The following is a 19844-nucleotide window of genomic DNA, read 5'->3' on the forward strand; positions in this document are numbered from 1 at the left end:
CGCATGCCTCCCAGTGCCTCGTCCGCTCTCTCCTTTGCCCACGATACTGCACCCACCCCTCCCCCACCTCGCCTCACACTCTACGCCGCACCTCTTCTGACAATTCCCCCAGCGCCCACGCACGCACATAGACACACACCCCCGGACACACACACATACACGCGCGCACAAGCACACACACACGTGCACCAAGGCCCCCCATCGCACACATACATATACACACACAAGCGCCCCCCCCCAAGTAAGGGCACTTACCGCCACTCCGGAGATCTGCAGCCTCAACCACTGCTTCTCCGGCCAGACACTCGTGGGTGCGGGCTTCGCGCACAAGGCGGAAGTCCCGCCCCCACCATAGCTTTCGTTTTCAGGAGTGCGCGCGCCGTAGCAACAATGGTAAGACTTTCATTCTCAGCCAGCCCATCATAGGAGGGTCACGCAGAAGGGGGCGTGCTTTGTGCTTCCTCCACAGCCCCGCAGAGGAAATAAACACGGGGCCAGCCGCGTAGCTGGGGGGGCGGGCTCATCGTCTCGTCATTTAATGGTACAAGTATCTTATTCAGGACTCGTCCAGCTTGTTAGTCTGTACCGGGGGACCTCACTTGGGTTTCATCATGGGGAAAGGTTAAGTAACTGCGTATCAGGAGCAGATCGTTCGCGTGATGACTGGCAGACCGTGTAAGTGCACAACCTACACCTATCTAGCAGGATGGACCAGCCGCCGCCCCACAGAAGATGCCGGTGGTTAGGAGTGTTTATAGCAGCCACTGTGGCGTATTTATTATCTGAGGTATGGTCCCCTTGGTTGGGCTGTTCCAGCAGAATCAGGCAGTCCCAGAAGTTATCCCCATGCTAGGAGCCGATAATGTAGCAGGTGCCCAGCATCCGGCGGAACCACCCTCTGTTTTGTAAATGACTGTGATTCACAATGGTTTGGCCTTGGCAGTAGTTGGGCATTGGGTACTTTACTGGTCCGGAGCTTGCCCCCGGCATAGGGGCGGTGATCACTAGTTCCAAGTCTCAAGGCTGCGAGATCGTCGAGGCTCCAGCCCCAGTGTAGCACTGATTCCCAACTCTCACAATGTTGGCTCAGTCCCGAGGTTTTTTGTAATAAGTGGGGTGGGACACCAAAGCCACCGGTCCCCAGTTGGCGGTGCTTGTTAATGTGGAGCACTTTGTCTAATACTGCCTGTGTCCGCCTTGGTTTTATCTCGCCTGGAAAGCGCCTTGCAAGAGGTCTGCCCGGTCCCTGAACCCGTGTGGGCCTCCAGTTCAGTGGGCGGCAGCCGGGTCGCACTGCTGCCCAGGGTAAAGGGTGGGTTGATCGGGGAGGGGTGAATGCGATTCCTTACCCCTATTACGGTAGCTGCTTTGTCTTGGTGGTGCAGTGTTCGCCACGCCGCTCCGAAGTCAGGTGGGAAGGAGAGGGGGCACCCGATGACGGGAGCCAGGCAGGTCTTCGTCCCTCCTGGAGCCGCCGGCTTTGTTTGTGGACCACCTCAGATCAGTGGCCTCCGGGTAAGGTATATAGGGAGCGGCGGTATCAATTGGAGTCACTCCTGCGAGCAGCTTGTCCTATTTCCTCCCGTGGATCTACACTTGGGCGAGGTGTGTATTCTAGTGCGCCTACTTCCACCGTGTCTCGCTTTGGCCTTACCTCGGAGAGCGCCGTGATTAGGAGAGGAGGCGAGGGCAAAAGCATACAATCTGCATATCATTCAGTGCGGCATGCGCTCCGCAGGTACTGCAATGATGGTAGCCTTGTCTGCAACAGAAAACATGCAGATATTTAGGGGCTTTTGTCGCGACTCTGGTGGAGCTCCTGTCTTAAGGCGCCATCTTCATCGGCGCCAAGCCATAACCCCCCTCGGTGGTGTTTCTTGTTTTAAAATACTTTTTTTCCTTCCTCGAGTGTTAACTGTTCTGACCGAATCTGGGATCTAGTGTCATTTTTCTTAAAGCATTTGCCGAGTCTTTGATGAGGCACTGTGTCACATCTCATTTGGGCTATTTCTTTTGGCCTACACTGGAATCCGGGACGCAACTTGCTGCTTGGTTTTAGGTCTTTTTAGAAAAGGAGGTGGTGATGAACAGAGTGTCTGAATTAAGCAGACCACTCTTACCCAGTCCAAAGATCAGGGCTTGATCCATCACCGTTATTTATCTCACTGCCCCATCCCAGATCAGAACCTGGCTATATGCAAATCAGTCTGTCCCTGGCCCAGTGCATCATGGGAACAGGGTCGACTAAACTACCAAGCCAATTCTTCACCAGAAAGGAGACAAGCTACCGGGGACCGGTTTCTGGCATTTCAGCCGTCTTCGGCCCGGCTTGCTTGAATCCTGATGGAGCAGTGAGAAAGGGTGCTGTGTATTGGCAATGTTAATGACAATGCCATTTATTTGTGATTTAAAGAAAAAAAAAATGTCATGAGCAATGCCAATAGCTCTACCATTAATGATGCCGAGACCATTGCATTGCAAATGCTTGTTTCCTTTACATCTGAAGATTTATCTACAACTACTATGTCTGAGACTTCTTAGAAGTCCTTTTCAGATCCTGCAAGACCTGTGGGAAGAAAAAGCAACACATGGATGATCACATAGAAATTGTCTTTACTGCCTCTATCCTCACCATCAAGTAAAGGAGTGCAAAATATGTCACACTTTCTCTTCTGAAACCCTAAAGGATAGTGAGAGAAGGCTACTTCTGTGGCTACAGAAGTCTAAATTGTAGAAATAAACCACTTCTGAGGAGGGCAGTGATACATCTGTGAGAACCCACAAAAGGTCAAGATAAACTGACCAAGGGGCTTCTGAGGAGAGCAGAAAGGTCTTAAAAAGGTATAATAAAGAACCTCTGAGAAAGGAGAAACTAAAACTCTCTCCACAGAGGTGGCCTCCTCTTAGCCTTCTACTCCATCTATGAAGATAGGGGAGCTTAAGCATTCGTCTTTCTTTGAACCATCAAGGAAAAACATTCTCTCAAATCTCCGTCGGCTACAACATCACAGTCGAAGCCGGCATCAACGACGACTGTCACCACCTTCTTGTCTACGAGACCATCTTTGTCAAGAACTTCGATGATAGGCATCGACGCACCCATCTCATCAACAAGGATGATATCGTCCATCAAGACAGTGTCCACGGCAACAACATCAACGAAGACGGCGACACCGTCGACGACTGCGTCGACGATAGAGTTCCTACCGTTGACGCCTAAGTTCACATTCACATAGTTGATGGGACTGTTCACGATGATAAAAAAACACCAAAATAACAAAAACAGCTTTAAGACCTGAATTGACATCCCCAGCAAGGTCTCACCTTTGACACCAAGACACTTGTTAGACTTGGAAGAGCCGGACGAGGATGGGCCTTTTGGGGGCAGCTCGCAACTTCAGGTAAAATTCCAGGAGGAAGATGAGGAAGAGCATTAATATGATAAACATTATGCCCCTCCCAAGCGGCATTACAAACATTGCCAATACCATCCTCATCCTCAGCCCAGGTATGAAGAAGTGCAAATGCCCATATTGCTAGTCCAGGATTTGCAAGCCATGCTGCAGGATTATAGAACATTTCCTGACCCTCCTGTGTCAGCACCACCTCAGCCTTTCTCTCCTGCTATGCCAAGGCATATTTTTACACCTATAACGCTCAGGATGACACCTGCCTCGAATATAGCGGCGCCATGAAGAGAAGATCAAAAGTCTTCTGAAAGCAAGAAAGGAGAAATTTCTGAACGCCAACATCAGCGGGATCACTACCTTGTCCCTACTCCACCACCACAACCTCAAGACTCTCCCCAGAGGACTATGGGGGCTTTCATACCTGTTGGACCGGGCTGCAACACAATTTCATCTCCCAACCTCGGTTAAGCAGTCTGACTGTTTTCTTTATTAATTCAAGGAGCAAGTAAAGAAGTCTGTGACGGCCGGCCCCATTATTGAGTATATCTGGGAGGAGGGGATTAAGATAATATAGAACCCGGCTACAGTAGCTGCAGTACCACCTCGCACAGACAATAAGGATAACGCTACAGAGGATTCCCCCACTTGCCTCACGGGCCATCCCAAACGTGACCGTGATCTCACAAATAGCGCAAAGATGCTCCAAAAACCCTTCTGCTCCCATCTTCATGAACCCAGACAAAGAAGGCAGACCCTTGGACAAAATAAGTGTAGAAAACTGGGTCCTTGTTGCGGTACACCCCCCACTTTTTGCCTGGTATCTGATATTGCTTTGACTGAAAGTGTGCTGGGTCCATGCTAACCAGGTCCCCAGCATCTGTGTTCTTTCCCTAAAACTGTACCATTGTTCCACAGCTGGCACCCCTTTGGGATCCCTGGAAGTCCCTAGTAAGTGGTACCCCTGCTACCTAGGGCCTTGGCACTAAATAGGATCCCTATGTGCCGCAGCATGAAGTGTGCCGTATCTAAAAGACTCCTCACTAAGCTCATGTAAACTGCCATTGCAACCTGCGTGTCTTGGTGCAGAGAAAAAAGAAGAATCAACATTGACACATCCCTGTGTGCCATGCCTATCCAGCACTGCATGTGGTGTAGGTAAGTCACCCCTACAGCAGGCCAACAGCCCTAAGGCTGTGTGCACTATGCCCATGTGTGGGCATACCTGCATGAGTGGATGTGTCCCTGTGCTATTGAAGTTCACCCTTGGATACCACAAGTGCATAGGGTAGCCATACCGAGTCCATGGGCTGGACACCCGTGATTACGGGTTTCCCAGCTACATGATTGCTTCACTGTACCCCACAGTGTTTGGTACCAAACACCTCGCCTTGATAAACCTACACTGCTGCCAGTGCTGGATTTATTAATAAATGCAGCCAGAGTACACCTTCTGAGGTGCCCCCTGAAAACCTTCCGATCCCTAGTGTGTTCACTGACTGGTCTGAACCAGCCAGCCACCCTAGATCAGTGTCTGACCCCCTGAGGTGAGAGCCTTAGCTCTCAGAGGTCAGGAACAAAGTCTGCTCGGGCCAAAGGAGCCCAAACCTCCTCCAAGCAGGAACTGCATTTCATGTCGCCATGTCGCGAAGCTTCAAAGGTGGGCTTTTTTTATGCAACCAAGATCCCTCCATAATGTGGAGATGCCCACCCCCATGTCCGGACCCCAACCTTTTGGGGGCAACACAGGTGGGACAAAATAGTAAGATTAGGAAGTGTGCACACATCTAATCAGCACCACCTCTAGGGTGGTCTAGCTGAGGTGGACCTCTCTTTTTAGATTCCTCCATCTTGGTTTGGATGGAATTAGCATTCTAAGGTTAGGGTTATGCCCAATTCCATCAGCAAGTAGTCATATAGAGGGTGTAGACACCCTAAAGGTAGGCAGCCCATTGGCTACTACCCTTTAAAACCCCTAAATTGTGTATTTAGGTTGGACCCCTGAATCCAAGAACTCAGATCAGATGGATCAAGAGAAGAAGGATGAAGAGTCACTGCTTTGCGATAACAGCAAAAGAGCTGATAACTATTGGTGCGAAACCCTGCCTACTGGAGAACTACCAAAGTCTTGGGTAGTCAGCCACCACGTCGAACATCACCTACAGTCTGCCTTGGAGTATAGGAGCTACTCCCCTACAGTCCGCAGACACTGGCAAGCAGTGTTTAGTCTACCGTCTTGCAGCTCTCCGGACTGACTGACGCCTCAGTCGACTGGTAGACAGTTCTCGTGCTTTGGAAGGTCAGATCTGTACCCCACAGTATGAAGACACCAGGACCAACTGGAGGCGTGCTCACCAACCCCCGGCGTACCGGAAGCCCTGACCAAACACCAAAAGTGAGTTCAATCTGGATTCTCACTGTACCACGACTGAGCAGCCCTTGAGGGATTTCAGCATCACTAAGACCCACTTCGTCAGTGGCCCAGCTGTCCTGATTTTGCCCCTGCCAGCTGTTTGCTTTGAACCTCAAGGAGCATCTTTGCGCACCTGCCCAGCTCCTCAAACCACTGTGCACCTGAGCAGCCTGGCCTGGGTCCCGAAGAACCAGCTGTGCCACCTTGCCCCAAGACCCCTTTCGATCTAAGCCCCCATTTGGGAGCTCTCTGACCTGTCTTGAAGTCCCCCTGTGCAGCCTATTTCCAGGTGGCCACCCCTTCATCGTAGCATGCCCAGTTACATCCTCACCAGTATCTGTCTCCCGTTGAAACCTGGGCTGCTCCTGAAGAAATGCTGGTAGTACTTTGGCCGCTTACGACTTCGAACCCTGAAGGTGAACCACTGAAACGGACTGTACCTACCTTTATACATTTCTGACTTTTCCTGCCAAAGTATTGCATTGTGTGGAAAAGCACGCAGGTTTGAACGTTTTATTTGCCTGTGAAACATATAAAAAGAAGTGTTAGTTTTCTAATTTGGTCTCTAAGTGTGTGTCTCGTTTCTTGCCTCTGTGATTTCAACAAATGCTTAGCACTACCCTCTGATAAGCCTAACTGCTTGTCCGCACTACCACAAAAGAGAGTGTTAGTATTGTTTACTTTAGCTTCTGTAAGCCATTTGGCAACCCACTGGACTCTCTACGCAGTGTACTTCTGTTTAGTGCACTATATAGAGAGCCAGCCTTTCCTACAATAGGGAAGAGATTCTCCCTCATGTCTGCCGTCACTGTTCGAGCTGCCAATTCGCTAGTGATCCTGGGTCGCAGTGACCTACAAATCTTGTCCGATGTTGGCAGCCTAGTCTACTTGGTACCTGAAGACAAAAATGCAGCCACAAGAAAGGTCCTACAGGATGGTGAGTGAACCTCCTCGCAGACAATAGAATGTGCGATAGACATGGCCTCCACAGGCTTGAGATGCCATGGATGTCTTAAACCTATGGCATTTAAGCCTGAGATCCAATCATCAATATCTGCATACAACGGAGAAGCTATGTTCAGAAAACATATAGATTACACATTACTGGCGATAAAGACAGACACTGACACTGCTAGGCTTCTAGGCATCCTTCAGTTTAAGAAGTTGACCCTCTGGGAGGAAGAGGTTTTTCTCCCTACAGAGAAGGTTGTAAGTGATCTCAACAGTACCAACCCTTTCAATCACAATATAGACCTGCCTACCAACATCAGACATCCCATAACAAACCAGGCCTGCGCCAGAACCCACCCACCCAAGATCGAGATGCAGGTCGTAAACCGTGACCTAGACCAGGTACTGGCTACATCCACTCCTTCCCATGTGGGTGCAAATATTTCCAACTCCCTCCCTCAATGGAATGAGATAATGTCTGACAAATGGGTATTAGATTTATTAAACTATGAACATACCCTAGAGATTGTGCAGAGATCACCAAACAACCCTCCAAATGGGGCACACCCACGTAGGATTCACTTATTGAGGAAAGAAGCCCTAATAGTGTTGGCCAAGGGTCCAATAGAAAAAGTCCCTTGTACTCAGAAGGGCATGGGATTCTACTCCCGTTTTTCCTTGTCATAAATTAAACAAGTGAATAGAGACATATCCTAGATCTCAGGAAACTATACAAATTCCTATGCAAACAATCTTTTCATATTTATTTATTTATTTATAGAGTCTTATATAGCGCGAACGTGACCCTTGAGGGTATCAGAGCGCTTTACAGTAGAAGAATAACAATGGAGGAGGTAGTCAACGCAAACAAAATGTCAATTTGTCATAATAGAAATATAAATGAAAAGTATATACATAGAAAAAGTAAAGGACCAGCAATAGAATCTGCAGAACAATGAGCATTAGACAGTTACTGGACTTTAGGACATTATGCTATCAGCCAAACATATTCCTAGATCGATTAAAGGTGGATACATAAAAGTAAAAATGATCAAACAGATCTACATCCAGCGAAACATTAATCTGCAAAGAATTGTAGGTTGTGATGAAAAGACATACAATCAAATACAACCCATACTTGAACTTAGGACATGAATTTGTTCATTAGTAGACTTTTTACTTCCTTTTTGAATACAATAAAGGAGGTGATTCCACGCACTAGGGGTGGTAGAGAATTCCAAATCTTTGGAGCAACCCCTGAGAAAGCTCTACAGCCTGTTCTCTTCTTCCGGAAGGATTGGGGTATCAGAAGTAGAGTGCTCGCACTTCGTAGTTGGCTGCAGCCTCCGGATTTTTCCAACTTTAGTGCCAAGTAACTGGGTGTATTGTGGTGAATTGCTTTGTGCGTCATGCACGCCATTTTAAGGTGTATTCTTGCTTCATAGGCAACCAGTTCAGTGCTTTCAAGGTTGGTGAGATGTGACTGTTTCTTTTGGTTCCTGATACCAGTCTAGCCGCAGCATTCAGAGCTGCTCTCAATGGTGCAAGCCTGTATTTAGGGAGACCAGAGAGGGTGGTGCTTCCGTAGTCTAGTCTTGGTAGTACTAGAGCTTGTACAGCAACTTTTAAGTCAGCCTGAGTTTACTTAATATACTCATTTTGTGATTAGCTCCCTTGGTGGCAGTAGAGATGTGCGACTGCATATTCAGATGTTTGTCAATGGTGACACCTAAGGATTTCGCCGAGTCTAGGATGAGGGGGACACAATCAAAGGAGGTTAGGTGTTTTAACCAGTCGGTCTATCTTTGGAGTGTAGTTTGGAGGTGAGATGAGAATGAATTCCGTTTTTTTGGTGTTCAGCATCAGATGGTTGTTAGTGAGCCAGCTTTGCGTGTTCAGAAGCGTAGTATTAAGAGCAATGAAGTCATCTGGCGAGGTGATTTTAAGGTATAGCTGTGATTACTCTCTCCAAAATCCTGCACCTGCTAAACAGCTGAGATTACGTGACCTCTTTAAATTTGCAAGATTCATATTTCCACTTTCCCCTACATCCCAAGCATCACAAATATCTCCGCTTCACTGTAGCCGATACCCATTACGAGTTCAGAGTCCTTCCATTCTGCCTCAAATCAGCTTCTCGGATATTAACTAAATGCCTTACCCTGTAGCAGCGCCACTCAGAAAACAAGATTGTCAGGTATTCTCTTACCTAGACGACTGGCGGCTAAAAGCCTCAATACCACAGCAAGCTGCCAAAGCTCCCATGCTTTGCCACTCACTATTTCACAGACTTGGCCTTACAGTAAAGTACCCAAAATCTTCAACTATCTCAAGTCAAACTATAATGTTTTTGGGTGCCAACCTGGATACAATTAGAAATAGGGCATATCTATAGCAAGACAGGCAGCAAAGGTTGACAAACTTAGCTCTGAAGATTTCTAAAAGAAAGTCTGTTTCAGTGCGGCTGTACAAGTAGCTACTCAGCATGATCTCTTCCGCAATAAACCTGGTCTCGCTGGCACGACTGAAGATTAGGACACTGCAAAAGGAGATCCAAATGCATTGGATCCCATTGGAATACTCTTTTGAAGACTTGATTAGCATAACCCCCAGGATGCTAGAAATGTTAGCAGGGTGGCCTCAATTATCTCATCTGCCACGAAGCCTCACATTCTTGACTTCAGTACCAGACTTCATCATCATGACCAATGCCTTCTTGGAGGACTAAGTTGGCAACCTGCAGATCTAAGGAAAAGCAGGAACCTCAATGCTGGTCCGTACTTCTGTCCCATTCATAGCCTCATATGCAGCCCTCCTTGTTTCTTTTTATGCGCCTGACCCTCTGGTCTGTACTCTTAACATGTTTGGGCAGTGAACTCTTAGCATGGTGGTCATTAGAGGACGTAAAGTGCTGAGCACATTGTCTTTAACCCCTTGTCTGCTGATGACGAACCGCTCCGTCATCAGCTGCGGTGGCGCTGTGCTGATGACGGAGCGGTTCCGTCATGGCCCGCTCGCTGCTCATGCGCGGCGCAAATTCCGTGCCTGCGCTGAGCGTTCTATTGAGCGGGGCGGGCGGTGACGGAACCGCTCCGTCATAAGCACAGCGCCACCGACGCTGGTGACGGAGCGGTTCCGTCACCAGCATGCGGCCGCCGCGCGACCGCCCCACCCCCTTAGCACTGCGGCGGAATAGCCGCCGCAGTGAAGGGGTTAATTACTAAAGTTTAGTAAGGTTACAGTGAGGTGAAGGTGCTATTAAATAAACACTGTTGTTCACATCGTGGTATGTTGATACTGTTTACTTCCGTACCTGAAATTACTGGGGACTTTCAATATGAGATGGCTGGGAATCATTCAAACATGTGACTCTTCGAGCAATTTCAGTGCCGGAGAACTCTAGTTACAGGTAAGTAAATGATTTATATCTATGAGACCCTCAAAACCCTTGCAAAAGAGAGTTCGATCTGTTTACAGCTATTTTGAGTAGCCTTCATTATTTGGGGTCTGTGACAGTAGTCCAAATAAAGGCTAAATCAGTTTGTTTCCTTGGATCATGTTATTCTGTTATGGATCCATTGTAAGCAAGTATGTTTCCATTCATTGATATTTAGTATGTTGTTTTTGTACCCCTTGGCTATTCTCTGATCACCAGAACCTCTCACTGTGCCTAAAGATTTGCTCAGTGGTGTTGCATTGCTTACTTAAGAAGACGTGGTAGGAAGGCTCCGAATTAAAATATCAGTGATACTATGAGCAAAGGTAGGACTGTCCAGTGGGCTACTGTCATCATTGCGGCTTAATTAAAGAGTCTGATTTTGGCATGCTATTTATTCCAGGTGCTGCTAAACAACGAGTGACAAACGGAGCTATCCAGCTCACCTTCAGGAAGATGGGCTTCGATTACTACCCGTTTCACCTGGCAGGTTCGGCGGTTCCAGTCTTTCTTTTGTGTTTTGGGTGCTTTTACCAGGATCTTTTGTTAAGCTTTCAGTGACTTAATGTAATAGGTGTTTTGTGAATACTGATAGATGGATTCTGTCGTTTTTGACCAGTGTGCTCTTGTGAGGAATACAGTAGGCCTTGTATAAGATGGGGCTAGGTGGTGTAACAAAGCATTCATCTGCCCTTTGCCATGCAGAGTGTGATGTAGACCCTGGCTCTGCTCTCTTTGCAAGCTGTGGTGGCGTCTACCATCCCTCTGCAGCAATTGTTGGTAAATAAATCAATGGGTTCAGCCTGTTCTGGAATCGCTGGAAGCTTCACCCTTGGGATATTATGCATGTGAGGCAGGGAGTTTCTGAGAGGTCTCCTGAGGAGTGACTAGCTGATGTGAGGGTGCTTGATTCTGTTTAAGGAAAACCTGTCTATATTGGCATTGAATGTTGCATTAAAATACTCGCTCCAGGGTTGGATTTTAGTCTCTTGGAATTCCTTGAAAGTAAAGTGTGTCTTCTGGGAAACCAATATCTTTGTTGAATGCGTGGAGGACTTGAATCTCATGTGTAAGGGAAAGCCAGCTTTTCTTCAGGTTTCTCTTGTATGAGGATGTGTGAGGATTGAGGAATTAAACCAGACCCCATTTTGAAATTTTAGATCTTCAGCTGTATGTTCAGTGTAATTGGTCAGTGGGTGAGTGTGGGGCGGGATGTGATCCAATTCTGTTAGTATTCTGTAAGTGCATTGGCGTTGTGTGGATTCCTTTGTGTCTGTATGTTGTATTTGTGACTATAGGTTATGGGAGGCTAGTGGCTGGAAGTTCACTTCTACGTGACTGTTAAAGGGGTTTGTATTCTGGTGGTGACTGTGGAAATGTGTGTGGAAAGTTAGGAATGAAGGACATACTTTTATGTGGTGAGTGTAAGAGCAGTGCACAGGACTAAGTGCCTTATGTGATGTTGCAGTTGTGTAGAGGACATATAGTTTACTTAACATTTGTAACCCATTCTGTATTCAATTGTCAGGAGACAGCTGTGCACATTGGACCCAGCACTGTCCAGCAATGGAGACCCGAGCTGAGTGGGCCGCAGCTCTTGAAAGTCAGTTCCAGAAGAATGCTGATGCATTGTTTGATGAGTTGGATTCTGAGAGACAGCAAGCAAACGAATCTCCCTTTAAAAGGAGGCCAGGTAACGCAAGCTTGACTTGTAGCTTTTCTAGCTTCATTTCTGTTATTGAAATTAGGATTGTCTTGCAGTACATTTAAGTACAGTCTACTTAATAATTCTTAACTGCATGAAATATAAGTGGGAACAGTGTGAAGGAACAGGTCTGAGTAAAAGCAAGAGGATCTATAAAAGGATCCTAAGATACTTCTGAAGCTTTTGCGTGGAATCAAAAAAGTTAATAAATATTAATCTCTCCAGTGAGAATTTGAATATTTACCGCTTCTTTGGATGCCTCAACTCGAAACGGGAAATCGCCAGCGATAGAGCTCCAGGAGGACTTTGTGGTATAGCCATATTGAATGAATGTTTTGTGGAGCTTATTGTACATGGGTTCCTTTCCCGTTTGTTTTTACCCCCATTATCTTTGCTCCCATAATTGTTTAAAATAAACCATTGTAATGGTGGGTTTGTAGAACTCCTCATCCACTGCAGTGTTTCTCATACTTCTAGGGTGATGCTAAATACAGTTAAGAATGTATCAAATGGAACAAAAAGGGTTCATATCTTCTTTGAATGTTTAGCAGGTAATCAATTAGGAAATGAATGAGGTATAAAGGCACCGGATTATCTCCCGCCTCTATCTGAGAGCATTTTAATACAGCGAATGCATTACTAATTACGCAATCAATATTTCAGGCTTACAGCTGTGCTCGCTTTTTGTCCAGTCCTTATTCTGCTCCTGTACATATGGTTCACCAATCCCTACCCCTACCTGCTATGCAAATGCTCTCTGTGGGGGAAGGGGAAGGGGGGGGGGGGGGGGTGAGAATATATATGTTGGAGGCATATGGGCTGCAGATGGTACATTATGAATAGATCGCCATATGGTGTTGGGCTCGGATGATTGCACTTTGTTTTTCTCTTGGAGAGTCTTTTGTATCTTGGTGACTCCTCCTTTGGTTGCTAGTGCGCATGGGCACCGGCTCCATCCTTAGATTGTTTTTTTCCGCCATCGGGTTCGGATGAGGATTGAAGCGCTCCAGATCGACTTCGGAAAGAAGTGATTTTTTGGCGCGTATTCCCTTTCCAATTCGACGGTATTGTTATCGAACGCGATTTCATTTCCATTCCGACGCGTTTCGACTCCAACATCAACGAAAAACTTTGATCTACGTCGACGAACAGGAGGCCTTTCTAGACGTGGTCAAGCCCGGAGTCCATGGAAAGGACTCCATTTAAGAAATGTCCAACGTGTGGTGCTAAGTTCCAACACAAGGACCTACACGAGATGTGCAACCTCTGCCTGTCTCCTGAACACGAATCCAGGGACTGCTAAGCCTGCGCAGCATTCTCCTCAAAGTCGACGATTAGAAACCGTCGAGCTCGAAGACACGAGGTTTCCAGAATGCAGTCGGAGGCGATCCCGGAGCTGTTCGAAGACCAGCACCTCGATGAAGAAGAGGATCATGAAGAACAGTCGGGGTCGGAAGGGGACGAGTCGGATGTCGAGGAACTCGACGTGCAACAAACCGTGACGACGTCCCCTTACCAAAAAACCGACCCCGTGCGGTAACAACCCTGCCTTCGCGCCCGTCAACCGCAGAAAAAAGTTTCCGACGCCCCGCCTTCGGGCTCGGCAACGAAACCGAAACTGAAACAGAAACTCTCGGGCTCCCACCATGTCGGATCCGAGAAACGGTCGACATCGACTTCGACACCGAAGCTTCATGCAAGGGAAAGCTCGGCATGAAACATTCCATGTCGAAACCGAAACATGCTTCGACGTCAAACTCACTCGACACCGAAAAAATCGGAACCGAGCAAATCTTCGGTGCCGAAAACACCGAACATTGACGATCGAAAGCTAAGGCACCTTTCGGAACCAAAAGCTTCGGTACCGACACAGGAGCAACAAGCAGATCCGAAACAAAAGATTTTGTTTATTGATCCACAAACTGGCAAAGTAGTGACGAAGAAGAGGAAGAATGAACAGGTAGAAGACAAACCTCTTCCTTCTAAAAAGAGAACAATGGGGACAAATACAACTCCTCCTACTTCTACTCGACCTAGAGTTACAAACCTCTTCTCCTATTCCTCACACTATGCCAACTATTCCTCCACCTTCTACACCAAGACCATCTACACCTCAGTCAGATGTAGACAGTGATACAGGGGAGGGAGAACCTCATGAGGACGATGACACTATCCCAGATGAGGATGACCCATGGGAACATTTTGACGCAGGGTCAGATGATGACAACGGTTCAGAGTTATATCCCTCAAGGCCTTCACCACCTGATGATAACACAGGGTTTGTACAGCTCATTAATAGGGAAGCAAAATATCATAAGGTAGATCTACATACAAAACCTCAAGTAGAGGATTTCCTATTAGAGACACTACCTACTGCACAGAGAACATCAGGTACTCTACCTATGCTGAAGGGTCTTCTCAGTCACACAGCAGACATATTCAAAGACCCAGTGAGGGCTAGGGTGTTAAACCCAAGAATTGATAAAAAATGTAAGGCAGCTCCAAAGGACCCAATATTTATCAAAGGGCAGGTACCTCTAGACTCGCTTGTAGTATCAAAGGCTCGCAAAAGAGCGAACTCATTATCTACAGGAGAAGCCCCTCCACCGGATAAGGAGTCAAAATTAATAGATGCATCAGGCAAAAGAGTAGCATCACAAGCGGCAAATAGCTGGCGCATAGCCAATACACAAGCGCTACTTGCACGCTATGACAGGGCACATTATGATGAGTTAGAAAAACTCATCACACATCTCCCTAAAGAGCATCAGAAGAGAGAAGGTCAGCTAATACAGGAAGGAAAGATAATAACTAACACTTTCATTAAGTGCGCCCTGGACGCGGCAGACACTGCAGCAAGATCCATCAACACCAGTATCATGTTAAGGAGACATGCATGGCTTAGAGTGTCAGGGTTCAAACAAGAAGTATAAAAGTCCTTATTGAACCAACCCTTTGATCAGAAGACACTTTTCGGCTCAAGCACAGATGAGACCTTAGAAAAGATGAAAAAGGACACAGAAACGGCTAAGTCAATGGGAGCATTACAACAGCCAACACAAAGGGGTTCCTTTCGTAGATCCACCTATAGAGGGGGCTCAAAAAGTACAGGGACAAGTCAGCAATCTACCTCTTTTACACCTACGTCACATAGAGGGTAATTCAAGAGGCAGTTACAGAGGTAACAACAGCAAGGGAAGAGGTCGCGGAAATAATAACAACCGCAACTCCCCAACCCCAAAACAGTGACTTAATACAACTTCCCCCAGACCACATAACACCGGTCGGGAGATGTCTAGCACATTTCCTACCTGTCTGGGAAAACATCACATCAGACAAGTGGGTGAGACAAATTATCCAACATGGTTATTGCCTAGAACTCACAGCTACCCCACCAAATATCCCCCCAGACAGCGTCCAATGAGTCAAGACCATCTGACATTGTTAAAAGAAGAAGTACTATCACTGTTACAAAAGCATGCCATAGAGAAGGTTCCAAAACATCAGCAAGGGACAGGAGTATACTCTCTATACTTCCTAATCCCCAAAAAAGACGGGTCTCTAAGACCAATCTTAGACCTCAGACCTCTCAATGCATACATAAATTCGGAACATTTCCACATGGTCACGCTCCAACAAGTACTTCCTTTACTGAAGAAAGGGGACTTTCTTTCTACACTGGATCTAAAAGACGCTTACTTTCACATCCCAATTCACAAAGCCCACAGGAAATACCTAAGGTTTGTAGTGGAAGGACAACATTATCAATTCAAAGTCCTTCCGTTCGGGGTCACAACGGCACCAAGAGTGTTCACAAACTGCCTAGCTGTGGTGGCAGCACACCTAAGAAGACAACAAATACATGTCTTCCCTTACTTGGACGATTGGTTAATAAAGGCCAAGTCACAAGAAGAATGCCTTCACAACACACAGAAGACCATTCAATTGCTGCACCACCTAGGGTTTACGGTGAACTACAAAAAATCACACCTACAACCAAACAAAATTCAGCAATACCTGGGGGCTACTATAGACACAGAAAGAGCCAAAGCATACCCCAATCCAATCAGGATACAGACAATGGTCAAGTTGATACAAAGATTTCAACCACAACACTCACTACCAGCACGAGTGTTTATGCAGCTGTTAGGCATGATGTCCTCCTGCATACTGCTAATACCACATGCCAGACTACAAATGCGTCCACTACAGGAGTGTCTAGCGACACAGTGGAATCCGGCTCAAGGTCAGATTACAGATCTGGTGTTGGTAGACGACCGTACGGATCGCTCTCTGAAGTGGTGGAACACAACAAACATTTCCAAGGGACGGTCGTTCCTAGAACCGATTCCACAAGTGATACTGACAGCGGACGCATCGCTCTCCGGATGGGGAGCACACATGGACAAATACACTGTGCAGGGGAAATGGAGTGTGCAGCAAAAGAAATTGCACATCAACTACTTGGAACTACTAGCAGTATTTCTAGCACTAAAAGCTTTCCAAATGCAAATAACCAACAAGACAGTCCTGATCAGAACAGACAACATGACTGCAATGTATTATATTCAAAAACAGGGGGGGACACACTCTCTCCAACTATCCAGACTAGCACAGGACATTTGGAGATGGGCCATTCCTCAAAAGATCTATCTGTTAGCAGAACACCTACCAGGAGTTCAAAATCAGATAGCAGACATCCTAAGCAGAGAGTCAGAACAAGTACACGAATGGGAGCTGCACGACCAGATACTGCAGCCATTCTTCCAAAGATGGGGACAACCAGAGATAGATCTGTTTGCCAATCATCAGAACGCAAAATGCCAAAACTTCGCATCCAGGTACCCACACCACCGGTCCCAGGGCAATGCACTATGGATAAATTGGTCCAACAAATTTGCTTACGCTTTTCCCTCTCTCCCACTAATTCCATTAGTGGTTCGGAAACTGCAACAGCACTCAATGACAATGATACTAGTAGCACCCACGTGGGCAAGACAGCCGTGGTTCACCACGCTACTACAACTATCACAGGTGCCACATCAAAAGCTAAGATTATTACCCATGCACCTTACACAGAACCATGGAGAAATAATGCACCCAGATCCCAAACAATTGAACCTAGCGATCTGGCTCCTGAGGTCATAGAGTTTGGATATTTAGATTTACCCCCAGAATGTATGGAAATCATTAAACAAGCAAGACGTCCTACCACCAGAGCATGCTATGCAGCAAAATGGAAAAGGTTTGCTGTACACTGTAACAGTAATCACATCAACCCTCTGGACGCATCCACTAAACAGATTATTTGCTATTTACTACACTTGCAGCAATGTAACTTAGCATATACCTCTATCAGAGTTCATCTCGCAGCTATAGCGGAGTACCTACAAAACAGGCAATATCTTTCCCTGTTTAAAGTACCAGCAATTAAAGCTTTCATGGAGGGACTCAAAAGAGTCATTCTACCAAGACTACCCCCTTCCCCAGTCTGGAATCTCAACATAGTACTTACCAGACTAATGGGACCACCCTTTGAACCTATGCATATGTGTGAAATACAATTCCTCACATGGAAGGTGGCCTTCCTCAAAGCTATCACGTCACTCAGAAGAGTAAGTGAGTTACAAGCGTTTACAATTCAAGAACCATTCATGCAGTTACACCAAAACAAGGTGGTTCTTAGAACAAACCCAAAATTCTTACCAAAAGTAATTTCTGCATTCCACATCAATCAGTCAGTTGAACTACCGGTCTTCTTTCCAAAACCACAGACGGTAGCGGAAAGGGCCCTACATACATTAGATGTCAGAAGGGCAATATTGTATTATATAGAAAGAACACAAACTTTCAGAAAGACAAAACAGCTATTTGTAGCGTTTTCTCCTACACGTAAGGGCAATCCCATCTCTAAAGCAGGCATTGCCAGATGGATTGTAAAATGTATACAAATATGCTACTTAAAAGCAAAGAGGACATTAACTGTTCCCCCTAGAGCTCACTCTACACGTAAACTAGGAGAATCTATGGCATTCTTGGGAAACATTCCACTAGATGACATATGCAAAGCAGCTACCTGGGTTACACCGCATACCTTCACAAAGCACTTTTGTGTAGATGTGCACACAACACAACAAGCTAGAGTGGGACAAGCTGTATTAAAGACTTTATTTCAGACTGTTGCAACAGACACGGGCGACCACCGCTAGGGAGAGAACTGCTGTATAGTCTATTCATAATGTACCATCTGCAGCCCATATGCCTCGAACGGAATATGCTACTTACCAGTATGCATCTGTTCTTGGCATAGAGGGCTGCAGAGTGGTACATGCCCTCCCAGCCTCCCCGGAAACCTGTGTCTGTTCCAACAATATCTTATTTAGATACACTTACATGGGCATTTCTATCTGTATTCTATCATACTACTCTATCTAACCCTACTATGGCAAAACAATCTAAGGATGGAGCCGATGCCGATGCCCATGCCCATGCGCACTAGCAACCAAAGGAGGAGTCACCAAGATACAAAAGACTCTCCAAGAGAAAAACAAAGTGCAATCATCCGAGCCCAACACCAGATGGCGATCTATTCATAATGTACCACTCTGCAGCCCTCTATGCCAAGAACAGATGCATACTGGTAAGTAGCATATTCCATATATATATGTGAGCTGTCTCAAGGCACTGAGGGAAGGGGTTCTGCAGTTTAGTCGAAGCAACAGGTCTTGAGGTCCTTCCTGAATTGAGGCAGTGATAATTATTACCTGAGATGCAGAGTTAGGCAGTTGCAGGTATTCGCAGCGAGGTTGTAGAAGGCTCTTCCTCCAGCGGAGGTCTTGCGGATCCATGGGATAGTGGCTAGGGGCAGATGGCCGGATATGTCTGGTCGGTGTTTAGAAGGAGAGGCGATAGTTGAGGTATTCAGCTCCGTTGTTGTGGAGGGCTTTGTAGGTGTGCTTGAGGAGCTTGAAGGTGATTCTTTTGTTGATCTGGAGCCAATGGAGGTCTCACAGGTGACCATAGAGGTGGTTGTGGCAGGGGATGTCAAGGATAAGCATCGCAGAGCGTTCTGGATGCGCTGCAATTCCTTTTGGAGTTTTTGCATCGTGCCCGGCGTATAGTGCGTTGCCGTAGTCGAGCTTGCTGCTAATTAGCGCCTGGGTGATTGTTCTCCTAGAATCGGTGGGGATCCATTTGAAGATCTTTCTGATCAGGTAGAGTGTGGAGCAGGAGGACGATACAGCATTGATTTGGTGGTTCATAGAGAGTGAGAATGATGCTGAGGTTGCGTGCGTGGTCGCTGGGAGTGGGGGGAGTGAGGTCCGAGTGCTGCTGGCCACCAGGAGTTGTCCCAAGTGGAGGGAGTGGAAGCCAGGATGAGGACTTCTGTTTTGTCGGAGTTGAGTTTGGGGTAGCTTTCCTTCATCTAGGCAGCTGTTGCCTTCATCCTGTCATGTAAGTTGCTCTCAACGACTGTAGGTTCATCGGTGAGGGACGATGTCTGCGTAGGGTACGATATTGAGTTTGTGGACTTCGCGCACTCGGACATAACTGTATACTTTGTATTAATATGTGCAAGGGTGCTCTAATGTATTCTTTGCTGGCCTAATTTTTGCAATTTGTTCGGTCACAGTTTTTGTTTTGCCCGATTTCCTTTCTTCTAATGATATATATGTCCCCACTTGTATGTTTTCTTAAACTTTTTATTAAATGATTATGTCCAGTTGTACAGCCAAAAATAGATATCATTGCATTTCTACTCACAAGTTTAGTCTCAAAAGCTTCTCCGTTAGGGACCATTATTCCTTAAAATAGTTCGTACCCATGGTCCCCGACCACCATTTGGGTTCCCTTGTCTTTGTAAAATACATTGCTAAAACATTAAGCACGGCGCCTGGGCGATGAGCAGACAGTAGAGAGTTTAAAAACATT

At 46.6% G+C, this 19844-nt stretch overlaps 1 protein-coding gene across 4 annotated transcripts in view; it reads left to right on the plus strand.

The window, feature by feature from the left end:
* BLTP3A (bridge-like lipid transfer protein family member 3A) overlaps positions 1–19844 on the plus strand; it is a 636759-nt gene that overhangs the window by 207146 nt on the left and 409769 nt on the right. For all 4 annotated transcript variants that reach the window (XM_086923213.1, XM_086923214.1, XM_086923215.1 and 1 more), the window contains exons 9-10: positions 10611–10697; positions 11736–11900. In XM_086923213.1, the coding sequence (XP_086779339.1) occupies positions 10611–10697; positions 11736–11900 (252 nt within the window). The remainder of the gene's footprint in view (positions 1–10610; positions 10698–11735; positions 11901–19844) is intronic.

Source organism: Lissotriton vulgaris, chromosome 5 (genome assembly GCF_964263255.1).
Source record: "Lissotriton vulgaris chromosome 5, aLisVul1.2, whole genome shotgun sequence".
NCBI lineage: Eukaryota > Metazoa > Chordata > Amphibia > Caudata > Salamandridae > Lissotriton > Lissotriton vulgaris.